We start from the raw sequence: 14,389 nt of genomic DNA, 5'->3' as shown, positions 1-14,389 counted from the left end.
AAGTTGTTCTAAGTAACAAAATAGAAAATGGTACAAATTGTGGCAAAAAAGCCTGCTCATTGCTGTAATACATTTCATTTTTAGTTCATGATATGCATTTTAAGGGTGGTATTCCTATCTTGAGATGGGAAGTAGCATAGTCTCCTGACGGGTAGGTGGAGCTACGGAAACATCTGAGCCAGTTGCGCAATGAATGGGAGCTGTTTGTGTAATTCCTGGTTATCAGAAACGGCGTAGTGCAGCTGGCTTGGAGCTATAAACGTATACAAGTTATTCCCACCTCGGCCATTGAAGGCTAACATAGGAATACCTTTTAAATACATCTGACACATTTGACTCCAGCAAGCTTCAGTTTAAGGCTAGGGCTACATGACGGCATGTGTCGCACAACATATTTTGTAATGCTGGTCTATGGTGTCGCAGTGCAACTGTCATGTCCCGGTCGCAGTGCGACAACCTAGCATTTGCAAAAGATGTGTAGTATAGTTGTACCCTATATGTCGCGTGACACATGTTGTCGTGTAGCCCTGTAATAACTTTTCCACTTTGTGAATGCAGGTGCAGAGACTACAGAATCAGCTCTCCTCTCTGAGACAGACACATCAGGTGGAGACTGATCGCTTTAGAGGCGACTCAGTGCGCCTGCAGGAGAAACTGGAATCTGTAACCAGGAGGCATGAGGAGCAGGAACTGGAGCTTCAGCACTGCAGGGTGAAAATGGAGAGGCTCTCACAGGACCTCACACTTTCACAGCATTTACAGATGCAGCTGGAGGAGCAGGTAAGATTTGTAAAACTGCAACAGATGGAAACTGCACTCTTGCTGTAGCTATGGCTATGCAATACCTTGCTGCAGTAAATACTGGGCATTTTACAGAGAGGCATTTACACACAAACACGTGTACTGGTATGCAGGACAGTGGAGTCCCAGGGACGTCTGTACTCCTTTCACCTCCCTCTTATCCAGGCAAGAAGAAATAGAATGTGCGCCTCTAGTGAGATTATCACCTCTTATACCAGCCTACATACAATATTATTTTACACAAAAAGTTTAAAATTATTTAATTGCAGTAAAAACACAATCGCTAACCTAGCAAGATATATCAGTGAGGAAGTATTAAATATGGATACTGCTTTAGGCCTTTTCTTCATTTAAAAGTTAACTTTTATTAGTTATATAAATAAAAAACAAAAAAGCACTAAAAAAATAACAGCCTAAAACTGTGTGCAATTCTCTTATATATTGTCTTGGCGTAGGGAACTATGGAGGTCCTTCTTACTTACGGTTCGTAGACTCATTCACGTTTTCAAGACTATATAGGTTCCTTTTAACTATAGTCCCGTCAGATGTGCTGTGTGATAAGTTCTGGTCTCGTCTTAGGTATCACAGCGGGATGCTGAGCTGCGTCAGCGAGATGAAGAGGTTCATAAGCTACAGACACATCTGTGGGAGGCAGAGGAGAGGGCAGTGAGTGCAGAGAGTCTGTACAACTCCTCTAACAGCAGTATGGAGCTTTATCGCAGCAAATACCAGGCCTGTGTGACCCGTGCAGGAGAACTGGAGGCCAGTCTCCGGCAAATGGAAGATGAGCGTCGAGAAGTGAAAGACGAGGTACGTATAATTGTAGGTAAAGATTGTGGCTGCTGGTGGCAAAGAGAACCTAGTGTGCTCTACCTGGATACACACATGTAACACCGAGGATAAGCATTCTGTTTAGCGGGCCTATTGGTGAAACACATTCTACATTTCAGAATGACAATCCCTGCATTATTTGTAAAATGATGATCACATGCGGCTGATTTGTAGCAGACATAGGGGATGTGTCGTCGTTTGGAGTTGCTTCAGTCTGCCTCGTATATAATTACATTTATCCAACTGGCACTTCTGTAACTCCATGTTTACAGGTAGCTGAAAGAGATTCACGTCTCTCTGCTCTGCGTGGGGAGCTCCTGGTTCTGCAGCAGGAACTGGAGGGTAAATGCTCTGAGCTGGAGAGCTGCGAGGAGGCCATTGACCAACTGACCCATGAACTTGAAGCAACACAGACAGACCTGAGTGTAAGCCGAGAGCAAGCACAGCAGAGTGAAGAAATTCTACAGTCTGTGCGAGAGCATGCAGCAAGGCTACAGAACCAGGTAAACCCTCCCTATGTGGTCCTCCATCATACATGCTAACTGTTAATGGTCTGTCCACCGTGTAGTCAGACACCTCCTTTAACTGTTTAGTTGAGCCCCTAGAAAGTACATCTCCAATGCACATTCCCTGCAGTCAGCAAGTCCACAAGGAATGTTGGAATATTTATGCCATGAGGTAGGACCCAAGTAGACTGACACATAAGCAGAGTGCACTTTATTTGTAGTACTGTGAGTGCAGCTCTGGAGTATAATACAGGATGTAGCTCAAGATCAGTACAGGATAAGTAATGTATGTACACAGTGACTGCACCAGCAGAATAGTGAGTGCAGCTCTGGAGTATAATACAGGATGTAACTCAGGATAAGTACAGGATAAGTAATGTATGTACACAGTAACTGCACCAGCAGAATAGTGAGTGCAGCTCCTGGAGTATAATACAGGATGTAGCTCAAGATCAGTACAGGATAGGTAATGTATGTACACAGTGACTGCACCAGCAGAATAGTGATTGCAGCTCTGGACTATACAGGCTGTAACTCAGGATCAGTACAGGATAAGTAATGTGTGTACACATACACAGTGGGGGAGATTTATACAATTATTTCCATGTATTGTGTACAATTATATAGTTAGCCGTACAGCTCCACAGCAGTTTAAAAGAAAAACGGAGCAAAACATAGTACCCACATGTGTCATAGTCACAATGTGCATGTAACAAGCAGTGGCATCAGGTTGCAATGTGCATGTAACAAGCTGCGGCATCAGGTCACAATGTGCATGTAACAAGCTGTGGCGTCAGGTCACAATGTGCATGTAACGAGTATATCTCCTGACGCCACAACTTAAGTCCAGCACAGTTGCCAGCATCTCACGTGACATGTTCAAAATGCCCCTATTGAGTTCAGTGGGAGCTGTATGCAATCAATAAGCTCTCCTGTAGTTGTGGAAGCATTGAGTGTATTATTGTTTAAGGCTGGGTAATGAAACGCAGGAGATTTTGAGTCCTGTACCAGAGGTTAAAGAAGTTGTCAAAGTTGCCTAAAAACGGGCCTCATGCCACTAAATACCTTAAAATAAAAAATCACTTTCCTCAGCTGTATACGGCACAAGGCCACCAAGGACAGTGATTGGCTGCAGCGGTTACAAGCTGTTTTACCGGGGCTGTAGTGCAGAAAATGTTAGGGGAGTATAGGATGTTTTTTTATTTTAAGGCATTTTGTGGCATGGGGCCCCATTTTAAAGGGAACCTGTCACCTGTACTTTGCTGCCATCAGTGAGGGTAGTATAGTGCAGGTGACAGGTTCCCTTTCAGTCACTTGGACAACCCCTTTAACGTAGTCTGAGTTACTTGTAACCGGACAAACCCACTGATTATTTGCTAGCAGCGATTTTCCAGCAATCTAACAAGCACTTTAGTCTTTGGCCTGGTAAATTGAATTTGGGCAAGTATCCGTATGAAAGATTTGATAACTCTCTGCTATACTTCTATGTTTAGAGCATTACTTCTGTTTGTTAGATTAAATACATGGCGTTTTTTTCTATGACAGGTGGTAGAACTAGAGGAAGACCTTGTGAAGCTACAGACAGACTTTTCCACATATAAAGCCTCCCATAGATACAGCGACAGTAGTTACGGAGAGATGGAGAGACTGGTTCGTCAGCTTACCCAGGTTAGCCTGTGTCATTTCTGCCGTCTAGATACTTACATTTTTTTCTTCTATGTTTACTAACCTTATGACGTTTTTCAGGAGCTTGGCCATTCAGAGGAGGAGGTGAAGAAACAGATGAGGGAGACAGAGCGGAGTCAAGCACTTCTTCAAGAGGTAAAACAGGAGCTGACCAAGGAACAAGAGCAGAGGAACAGCAGTCTAAAAGGTAGGTCCCAGTCTTTGCTGTTTTGGGTCTGGGACAGGGAGAGGAACCACACTACTTCATGAATTGTTCTATACACAGATATGAAGCGACTGGAAAAGGAAGTTTGTAGTTTGCGTCAGAACACGGAAATGCAAGTTCAGGAGCACAAGCGTCTGGTTTCAGAACAAAAGCAGCAGATCCAGAAGCTGCAGGAGGAGCTGAGGGAGAGCAATAAACTCGCCACCCACAAGGAACAGGTGACACACAAGACAGTTATGAAAATCTGTCAAAACTAGAGCAAGGGACATGTGGAGTTGTTGCTTGGGTCCTATGTGTCAGATGTTTTACAGGAAATGGCTACACACTTGGGGTCTGTTCAGGATATATCATTATAATCCAATAGTATAAAGGGGGCAGTGGCACTAGGAGAGCGTGGTTGGCCATTGTGGAGAGAGCAGAACGAGAGGAAATGGCAGTGTTTTCTGCCGCTTTGTTCTAGTGGTTGGTCAAAGTAATCAGACTTTGATGGTATATCCCAACATGACACCATGCACATAGCCACTTATTACCTAACTTGACCCAGATTAATAGAATTGTGTTAAAATATAACTTTTATTATACATAAAACGGAGTACGAAATAATGTGTTTTAAAAGCCTGTTCACTGCGTAGATTTCTTTTACGATTAATGCCTAAAGTGGAGGTGTGCACTCTCTCCACCCTGCAGCAGCGATACTGCCAGCCTAATAACAGTAGCCAGTGGGCCCACTGACTTACTGAGGAGGTCTAGACTGATTACCATCCACTGTCATGCTAGTACACAGAGCTGAACTAACTGTACGCCAACAAACACATCTAAAACCTAGACCTGGCTTCCCCATGACATGTTTCGCCAGTAACCTGGCTTCATCATGGGTTAACACATTACTGGTGAAACATGTCGGGGGGCAGGTCTAGGTTTTAGATGTGTTTGTCGGCATACAGTTAGTTCAGCTCCGTGTACTAGCATGACAGTGGATGCTTCAACAGGCCCTGGCAGACAGTATGTGCATGTCGGCCGGGCGCCGCAAATTTTGGCCCAGGCTTCGCGGCCTGCTGGGCCGCAATTCTAGCCCTCCTTCCCGGGCCCCTGACTCTTCCGGCCCGCGTATGTACATGCTTCCCGCCTGGAGGTTCCCCCGACCCAAGGGGGATCGCTGCCCCGCCCCCCAGGCCGGATCCCTGGTAACCTTTTGGGTACCGGCCATCTAGAGGAGACCCTCTAAGATCTGGGCTTCCTCATGGGCCTGTATGGCTGGCCCCTTTCTTGCCTCTGAGAGGCTGAGCCCCTGTATGGTGGCCCCCTTCCTGCGAAAAAACAAACAAAACAGAATTCTTGTTGGCTGCGCAGGACGCTGCAGCCTGATCTCAGTAGTGCTGGCTGTATGCATGCCCCCCTTCCATAGGCGTCATGTTGCACTCCCCAGCTGCGGCGCTGGCCAGGTGCATGTTCCCCTACTAGGCGGACCCTTGCCCTCTCCCGGGATACGGCGCTGGCCAAGTGCATTCCCCCCTTCCGCCCTTTCTATAAGCAGAATTCGTCACCCTCTCCAGTTACGGTGCTGGCCATGTGCATGACCCCCTTCCTAGGCGGAATACTGCACTCTCTCTGGCTGCGGGCTGGCCTTGTGCATATGACCCCCTTCTATAGGCGGAATACTGCACTCTCACCGGATATGGTGCTGGCCATGTGCACGACCCCATTCCATAGGCGGAACGCTGCACTCTTGCTGGATTCGCTGCCGGCCATATGCATGACCCCCTTCCGTAGGCAGAATTCTGCACTCTCTCTCTCTCTGGATTCGCTGCCGTCCATGTGCATGACCTCCTTCCATAGGCTGTATGCTGCACTCTCACTGGATTCGCTGCCGGCCATGGGCATGCCTTCTTCCCTCAGACGGCATACATACACTCTCACTGACTGGGGGTTGTTCTCTCGCCGGTAAGTTGCTGGCCATGTGCATGACCCCCTTCCATGGCGGGATGCTTGCACTCTCACTGGATCCGCTGTCAGGCATGTGCATGAACCCCCTTTCTGGGCGGAATACTGCACTCTCACCGGATACGTTGCTGGCCATGAGCATAGCCCTCTTTCTCGGGTGGAATGCTTGAACTCCCATTGGATACGGTGCTGGCCTTGTGCATGACCATCCCTCATTCCATGGGCGGAATTTTACACCCTCACGAGACTCACTGCTGTCCTTGTATATGCTGTACTGGACTCGTACATGTCCCCCTTCATTGGCGGAGTAGTTGCACCCTCACGAAATTCGGTGTTGGGTGGATTATTGCACAATCACTTAATGCTAGGAGAACCCTGTCACTAGGATAACCCTTTCACTAGGCGGATCTCCTGCGTTCCTACTGGATACTGTGCGGCCATGTGCATGGCCCCCTTCTGGGCGGAATATGGTATGTCCTACTTCTCTGAAGTTGGTACTGGCCTTGGGCATCACCCCCTTTTGGGGCGGGCCTTTGCACTCTTGCCGACTGCAGTGTTTGCCAGATACATTTCCCCCCTTTCTGGGCGTACTGCTTGCGTTCCATCGCATGCCGTACTAGTCTTGTGCATAACTCTCTTCCAGGCTGCACTTTGCACTTCCGTAGATACTGTGGGACTCTGTGGCTGGCCCCCTTCGCTGAGTGACTATTTTGCAGTGAGCGGACGTTCTTGTGCGCTCTGTGCGTTGTTTGGGCCGTGTATGCCTTCTCCTCCCGTAGGTGGGTTGGCCTTCTCACTGCTTACGGGGCTGCTCGTACATATGCCTCCCTTCCTCCTGCGACATACTTGTTTCTCTTGGGATACGATGCTTGCCGCAAGCCTTGCACTCTTCTCTGAAGAGATCATTCTGCTTCCTCCTGACCCGGACGGGCTCTACTTGCTCTCTACTGCACCGAGCTAGGCGGTACTCCTTCTCGGGTTTGGATTGTATATTGCGGTTCCGTTGTGACAGTATCCACCATGTTCGTTGGCCCTTCCACCTGGGGAGTGTTTGTGGTTCCTAGATGCGTACCCTTTCGTCCTCCTGCGGCATTGCATCCCTGCGCAAGCGGTCACATGGACTAGACTGCTGTCTGCAGCGCCCCTCGAATTCTACGTTGGCTCTGGCGGGGACTACGGTTCCCTCGCCTACTACCATTTCCTCCTCTTCGGATGCAGTGTGGTATCAGTCCTTCCTATTGGCGCCCTCTGTGCTTCAGTTTGGCTCTGCTACCAGGTTCGGGCTGCTCTCCTTGGTAAAGTCACCCAACTTCGCTTGGGTGCTTGATTATCCAGGTCCGGGGGACCTCCACTTTGGGTTCTTCAGGGTATTCGCCTTCTGCAAGGTGGTGAGCCCGGCGTCTCACAGAGTAGCGGGTGTTCTGCTTTTGAGCTGTCCTACTATGACTACCCTGTTACCCACCCCTCCTTTCAGTTTGAGGGTGTTATGCTGGCCTCTGCTTTTTCTCGCCGGCTCTGTTTTTGCTCCCGCTCGGGGCATATCACTCCGATGTGGCTTCTGCGCATGGTTGTTCACTTGGATGGTTCCGTGTTCCTTGTGGCCTCGTACCGTCTCACTTGTTCACACTGGCTGTACTAGCTGTGCGCCCATTTACCGGGTCTACCGTGTTGTGTCCTCCCGCTTGGGTGCAGATTGCGTTTTCCATTCTAGGCAATGGTCCTGCTCTAGACTTACCTTCTCTGTAACGTGGGAGGACTACCCTTCGGTCAAGATTGTCCTTAGATCTCCCAGACAGGCTAAAGTCCATGTCGATGTTGCCACCAGTCGGATGCTGGGTGGACCCTTTCGGTTCCTTCAGTCTGCCCTTCTGCTCCCCCACTCCAGGTGGATACGGGACGACGTTGCTCGGGGGCCGACGGGACCAGTTTTGCTGGACTCTTCTGCCCGTGTTACTGGTCTGCGCCTGATCACATTGGGTTTTTTCCCGCTTGCCCAGGCGATTCCAGCGGGCACGCTAGTGTTCGCTCCCGGTCATGCTTCGTCCAGGATCTATTATCGGACTTAGAGTTCTTACCTGGGGTTCTGTGGGAAGCTGGGCATTCCCCCACTCTGCCTTTCTCTCCCCATGGTTCTGTCCTTCTCCAGTCCGGCCTGGACCTGGGACTCTGTTCCTTGAAGGGTCAAGTGTCGGCGCTGTCCAGCGTTCCCTGACCCCTCTTGGGCCTGTCAAGACCTTCTTCCACGGAGTGGCTCATTGGTTCCTCTGTACCGTCCCCCGGTACCGCCCTGGGAACTAAATACTGAGCTCTTGGCGCTCCAAGCTTTCCCTTGGAGTCGTTACAGAAGTTCTCTCTACTCCTTCTGTCCTGTACGGTTCTGTTTCTGTAGCCATTGTGTCTCTCAGACAGGTGTCTGAATGGCGGCCCTTCTTGTTCCGAGCCTTCTGTCCTTCCCCAGGACAGGGGTGTTCTCCATCCGGTATCTGCCTTTCATCTCAACGAGGCCATCGTCCTCCCCTTCCCACCCCCGGGAACGGACACTTTACCGATTTAACGTTGTTCGGGACTTTGCGTTTTACTTGGAGATCACCGGCTCTTGTCGACGCTCTGACTCTTGCGGTTCCAGGAGGTCCGCGCAAAGGTTTGACGGCCTCCAGGGTGGCTTTCCCCCGCTTCGTCAGAATGGCTATTGCTGAGGTTACTGCACCAAGGGCAGGGTTCCGCCTTCGGTGTCACCGTTCATTCCACCAGAGCGGTCGGTGCCTCCTGGGCCGGAGACATTGGGCTTCGGCCGCGCAATTGTGCAAGACGGCCACCGGTCTTCCTTGCACGCCTTACCAAGTTCTGGTGCATACTTGGGCTTCGGCGGATGCTGCCTTTGGCCGCCTTGTTTTGCAGACGGCGGTTCCTTGATGCCTTTGAGTGCTTCGCCTTGGAGCTGTGGCCCCCCCCCCCCCCCTCTTGGACTGATCTCGGATGTCCCAAGGTTTTCTGTGTCCCCCAAGGAAAATGGTCGAGAAAACGAGATTTTTGTATAACTTACCAGTAAAATCTCTTTCTCGCTCTTCCTTGGGGGACACAGCACCCACCCATTCAAAGTTTTTTTTTCTACACGGTTTCTGGACTTGGTTTACCCCGTTGGGTAGTTGGCTTGTTGGTTCCACTTGTTGGTCATTGCCTTTTCTCACTACTTGGACACGCAACTGGCAGTCTCTCTCTCCAGGCTGAGGGTATAGCTGCTGGAGGACGGGCTTAACAGTTTTCACTTAGTGTCACGCTTCCTAGGGAGCTGAGCTATACCCAAGGAAGAGCGAGAGAGATTTTACTGGTAAGTTATACAAAAATCTAGTTTTTCTGATATGCTAATGAAGCTCCAAGGTGCCCAGAGGGGTGTTTTTTTTTTTTTTGTTTTTGTTTTTTTTTTTTTTTGTTTTTTTTTGTTTTTTTTTTCCCCCCCTCTCTGAAGCCCAGTGACGCCCCCCTGCCCGCCTTAATTTGAATCCCAAGAACGCCTCCTGATCGTGAATTAACCTCCCACAGCCCCGGCAGACGTTTCCGCCCCTCGCCACGTCATCTTCTACCTTCAAGAAATGCCCCGTTCTTCTTCCTGTCGGCCGCCAGAAACCTCACGCAGACGCAGTACTGCCTGCGCGATCATCAAGCTCCTGAGGGCAAAAGTCTCACTGGGCATGTGCCGAGCCCAGTGACGTAATCTTAGCGCTGTTGCCTCAGGAGCTTGATGATCGCGCAGGCCACAGGTGGTATTGCGCCTGCGCGAGATTTCTGGCGGCCGACAGGAAAAAGAACGGCGCATTTCTTGAAGGTAGAAGATGACGTGGAGAGGGGGCGAAACAGTTTGACTGCCGGTACCCCCACTGATCAGCTGTTTGAAGAGAAAGCTGCACTCGTCGTTTACCTGCTCGCTGTCAACACAACAGCGGCGAGCAGTGTAATTACAACTACGCCGTCCCACTGAAGTGAATGGGACAGAGGTGCTGCAATTACACTGCTCACCACTGCAAAGTTGATGGCGAGCAGGTAAACTGAGAAGAGAAAACAGCTTTGTTCTTTTCAAACCGCTGATCAGGGGGGTGCCGGGCGTCAGGACCCCAACGATCTGATATTGATGACCTATCATAAGGATAGGTCATCAATATAGCAAAAGCAGACCTAATACATTGAAGTATGAGAGAAGCAATCTAATGATTGCTTGTTATAATTCCCTATGAGAACTATTTAAAAAATAAAATATAAAAAAAATCATAATGCACTTCTTAAGTCCAGACCGCATGATCCCTCTCACACGGAGACTGATTCCTGCAAGGGACATGCTCTTGTGAAAGAGACCTAAATCTGGTTACTATAGGCAAATAAGCCAGTTTTCCTTTACACCAGTTTTGATAAATCTCCCCCAGAAAGTCTAAAGTCTGGCATCGGAGGGAGATTTGGGGGCCCACTGTTAAGGACTGCTTTGACTAGTGGTGTTTAATTGCAGTACTCAGGAATCCCCTAAGGCGGTGTGCAGAAAAGGTGCAAACCAAGAATCAGGTGTTACAAAATCCCACTGCATATGCCATGTGACAACTTTTTGCTACAAATTTCAACTATAGCTATGTGAAGTCCATGGAAATGGCCCTTTTGTCTGAGACTAGATACTGTACCACAAGTATAAAATGCTACAAGACAGAAATGCCACCTATGGCTGCTAGACAGTCTGGGGCTACTTTCACATTTGCGGCAGAGTGATCTGGCAAGCAGTTCCGTTGCCAGATCACTGGTGGCAACTGATTGCATTTGTAATGCTGATCAGTCATAAAATTGCATTGAAATGCCGAATCCATCTTTCCGGTGTTATCTGGCAAAACGGATCCGGCTTTTATTTTTTTCACCTTTTTTTTTCGGTCTGCGCATGTCTATGGAAAAAAAATGCCTCTAAGGCAAGTCTTCCGTTTTTTTGGCCGGACATAAAACCGTAGCATGCTGCGGTTTTCTCTTTTGCTTGATCAGTCAAAATGACTGAACTGAAGACATCCTGATGCATCCTGAACTGATTACTCTCCATTCAGAATGCATGGGGATAAAACTGATCAGTTATTTTCTGGCATTGAGCCCTTTTGACGGAACTCGGTGCCGGAAAAGAAAAACGCTAGTGTGAAAGTACGCTTAAGTGGTGTGAGTATGGGAGGAATCCATTTGTTTACAACACGGCTTTAATCCTTTCGAAATAAACCTGTAAATATTAATAAGAACAGAACTCTGTGATTAATCACTTTCCTATGTACAGAGAGGATTTCTCTGCCCATCCATGACTACATTTATTATAACGGTCATGGACAATGGGCAAGAAAATTTGTAGCAAGCCTAATGTCAGCTTCCATTATTTTATCAGACACTCCAAAAAAATGCCTTCGGCATAAATAACAGAAAGCGCCTTATCTGTGTGTGTACATACATACGTATGTTAACTTTTCACATGTCTTGCAGGCCATACAGAAGCGTGATGCTCTTCTGCGTCAGTCAGAAGCTGATCTCTTGCAAGCACGTAGCTCTCTAAAATCACTCAATCAGGAGATAGAGCGCCACCTGGAGACCACACGTAATATGGAGAGAAGACTGCAGAATGCACAGAAGGAGTCTGATCAGAGAGAGAGAGAGAACAGTGCTTTAAGGGCAGAAATGCAAGAGCTTAAGAAAGAATTGCAAGAGACTTACAAACTCCATCAAGAAGCAGGTAACTGGCAGTTAAAGGCCTCGTGCACATGATTGTATTTTTTGACGGGGAACTGATGCAGACCCATTCATTTCAATGGAGTTGCAAAAGATGCGGAGAGCACACCTCGTGCTGTTTGCATCCATACGTCCATTCCGGGGCCCAACAAAAAAGATAGAACATTCCTATTCTTGTCTATTTTGCGGACTAGGATAAGACATTTCTACAGGAGTTTGAAAAAAAAAAAAATGGTAGCAAGCACACAGCCAGGATCTGCAATTTGCAGACTGAAAAAACTGGTACAGCGGTGTATGGATGCAGAAGTAGGAACAGGAAGCATCATCTGTCTGCACATAAGAGGTTATTCACACAAGTGTATTCCTCTGCCAGTCGCACCCACATATGTCATGGCCTAACAATGGGTTTCACCCTGTGAGAACGTGGAGATTTTCTGTTTTTGCATTTTCGTTTTTTACTCCCTGCTTTCCCAGACCCAATCCTTTCCTATTTTGACTTTTTTTTTTTTCCATGACTGCATTCTCCTTACATAAATAATGTAATAAATACATCTGTATTTTAATAGTTGGGGTATTTTGGGACGAGATGGTGCCTTTAACTTTTATTGTTATTTTTGGGAAAAGAGGGATTATTCCACCTGCAGGTCTACATTGGAATATACCAGTCATAGGGCTGGTAGCCTCATACAGGTTCCTGCCTAGCACCAGCAAGTAACTGCGCAGGGAATTCTTTTGGGTGCCAGAAGCACAGAACTCCCAGGGAAATCCGCCTCCGATGCCATTGTCACATTTGACCAAGGAGTTAAGTCTGCGATCACCGCTATGGCCGATCGTAGACATTAGTACCTGGTGTCTGTTGTGTAAAACAGCAGGCACCCAGCGCCTGATCCACTCCTCAGTGAGTGCCATCTTTAAAAAGATGACATGCGCCATACATGTACATGTTTTGTTTTTCCATGGGCTGCTTGGGGACCTCAATTTCCCTAACTTTTGGCAGGATGATTACACATTATCAGTGTGAACACAAAATGGGTAGCATTGCTTTTAAAGGGGCTGCCCAGCTGGGCTCACTAGTATATGACACAAATGACTGCAGCTGTCATATGAAGTATATGAGCACTGCAGCCAAGGCCTTATTAAGAGGATTGGAGTGACTGGTTTGGAAAGGGGGGGGGGGAGCCTTGAATTGGTGAATATACCTTTTTTATGACAAAAGCCTTGTGGAACATGTTCTATAATAAGGCAGACAATCCTTTAAAGAAATATAGAAGGTTTTTACAACAGATTTTTGTCTACTGTCCAGTGCAGGCCCTGGCAGGTCAAGAGGAAAAGACTCTGCTAGTAGAGACTGCCCTGCACAGTGCACAGGAGCAACTTAGTGAGCGAGTAGCTGAAGTTGTGAGACAGGAGCAACAAGCACGCAAGATGGAAAGTGAGATGCGTACACTCAGGGAGCGAGCAAATGCCAGTGACGAAGAAGTGGAGCAATGCAGGTATAGTCATTGCTTTGCCAAATATTGTCCAGTACACTCCTTTGATACGGCCATCTAATCTTTCTAATGTTCATATGAGCAGGACACTGGTGGAGCGACTAAAACTGGAGCTTAATGACGCCAAGAAGAGACATCAAGCAGCATCTCAAGAAGCTCTGAAACTGCAGCATTCACTAAGCAAACTGCAGCTGGGACAAGCCGGTGAGCAGGAGCAGCACAGGGCACTGCAGCAACAGGTAACTGACATGATGATACCGGCCACAGAATACCCTGATAAAGAGCACATAATCACAGAAATGTACTGTAGCTTCAGGAACAAGTCACGATTCAGCAATCGCTGAGATCAGAGCTGGAAGAGCAGCAGATACGGCACGAAGAGCTACAGCGGCAGCAGCACAGGGCCAAGGAGAGAGAGAGCACACTGCAGAGAGAGCTGGAGGAGCTCAGTCTGAGAGTGAAGCACTCTGACCGGCTGGTGGGTACAGAAGAACGGGCGCCTATTGATAAAAAAAAAAAAGAGAGGGGGCCCTAAAGCACTTATACTCTGTTTCTGCAGCTTGCAGAGAGGGATCGAGCATTGCAGAGTTTGCAGGGCAGCTACACTCAACTTGAGAGAAGATGGCAAACTGCTCAAGAAGAGGCCAGGGACAACAGTGCTCAACTGGAGCTCACCAAGAGCGCCCTGCAGCAAACACAGAGGAAAATCCAGAGTCAGACCAAGGAGGTGGGTGTCGATAAGCAATCTATAATAACGGGGCACAGTCCTGGATACTGGTGTGCCACAGAACTGCAGGTCACAAAAAGTACAGAAATCTGGCCATAAAGTGCAAGCAACGGAAAACACTTTATAAAATAAAGGAAATGTGGGGAAGAGCATCATAAATGTGACAGACCGGCCCCGCTGGATGGTTTTCATTCCAAGCTCAGATTTACTGTAATAGCCATTAGTGTTCCTAGCAATCAGTCATGTTTAAGGGGAATCTGACACCACAATCTTTTATCTAATCTATTATGTGCCAAATAGTCCAAATCACTTATTTTTTATTTTCTACTACAAACCTACTGTGTGTGTGTGTGTGTGTGTGTGTGTGTGTATATATGAATGTGTGTGTGTGTGTGTGTATAATATATATATATATATATATTATACACACACATACTTGCTACTTTAGGTGATAGACCAACACAAAGTCCCAATA

General features: G+C 47.8%; 1 protein-coding gene across 3 annotated transcripts in view; it reads left to right on the top strand.

Moving 5' to 3' along the window:
- Window positions 1-14,389, top strand: part of PMFBP1 (polyamine modulated factor 1 binding protein 1) — a 148,007-nt gene that overhangs the window by 114,207 nt on the left and 19,411 nt on the right. For all 3 annotated transcript variants that reach the window (XM_044270986.1, XM_044270983.1, XM_044270985.1), the window contains exons 22-32: window positions 559-780; window positions 1,381-1,611; window positions 1,905-2,135; window positions 3,684-3,806; window positions 3,885-4,011; window positions 4,090-4,247; window positions 11,455-11,701; window positions 13,001-13,190; window positions 13,273-13,426; window positions 13,498-13,665; window positions 13,747-13,914. In XM_044270986.1, coding sequence (XP_044126921.1) covers window positions 559-780; window positions 1,381-1,611; window positions 1,905-2,135; window positions 3,684-3,806; window positions 3,885-4,011; window positions 4,090-4,247; window positions 11,455-11,701; window positions 13,001-13,190; window positions 13,273-13,426; window positions 13,498-13,665; window positions 13,747-13,914 — 2,019 coding nt within the window. The remainder of the gene's footprint in view (window positions 1-558; window positions 781-1,380; window positions 1,612-1,904; window positions 2,136-3,683; window positions 3,807-3,884; window positions 4,012-4,089; window positions 4,248-11,454; window positions 11,702-13,000; window positions 13,191-13,272; window positions 13,427-13,497; window positions 13,666-13,746; window positions 13,915-14,389) is intronic.

The sequence above is a fragment of the Bufo gargarizans genome, chromosome 10 (genome assembly GCF_014858855.1).
Source record: "Bufo gargarizans isolate SCDJY-AF-19 chromosome 10, ASM1485885v1, whole genome shotgun sequence".
NCBI classification, from domain to species: Eukaryota; Metazoa; Chordata; class Amphibia; order Anura; family Bufonidae; genus Bufo; species Bufo gargarizans.
This window is presented reverse-complemented; position numbering and strand designations above follow the sequence as displayed.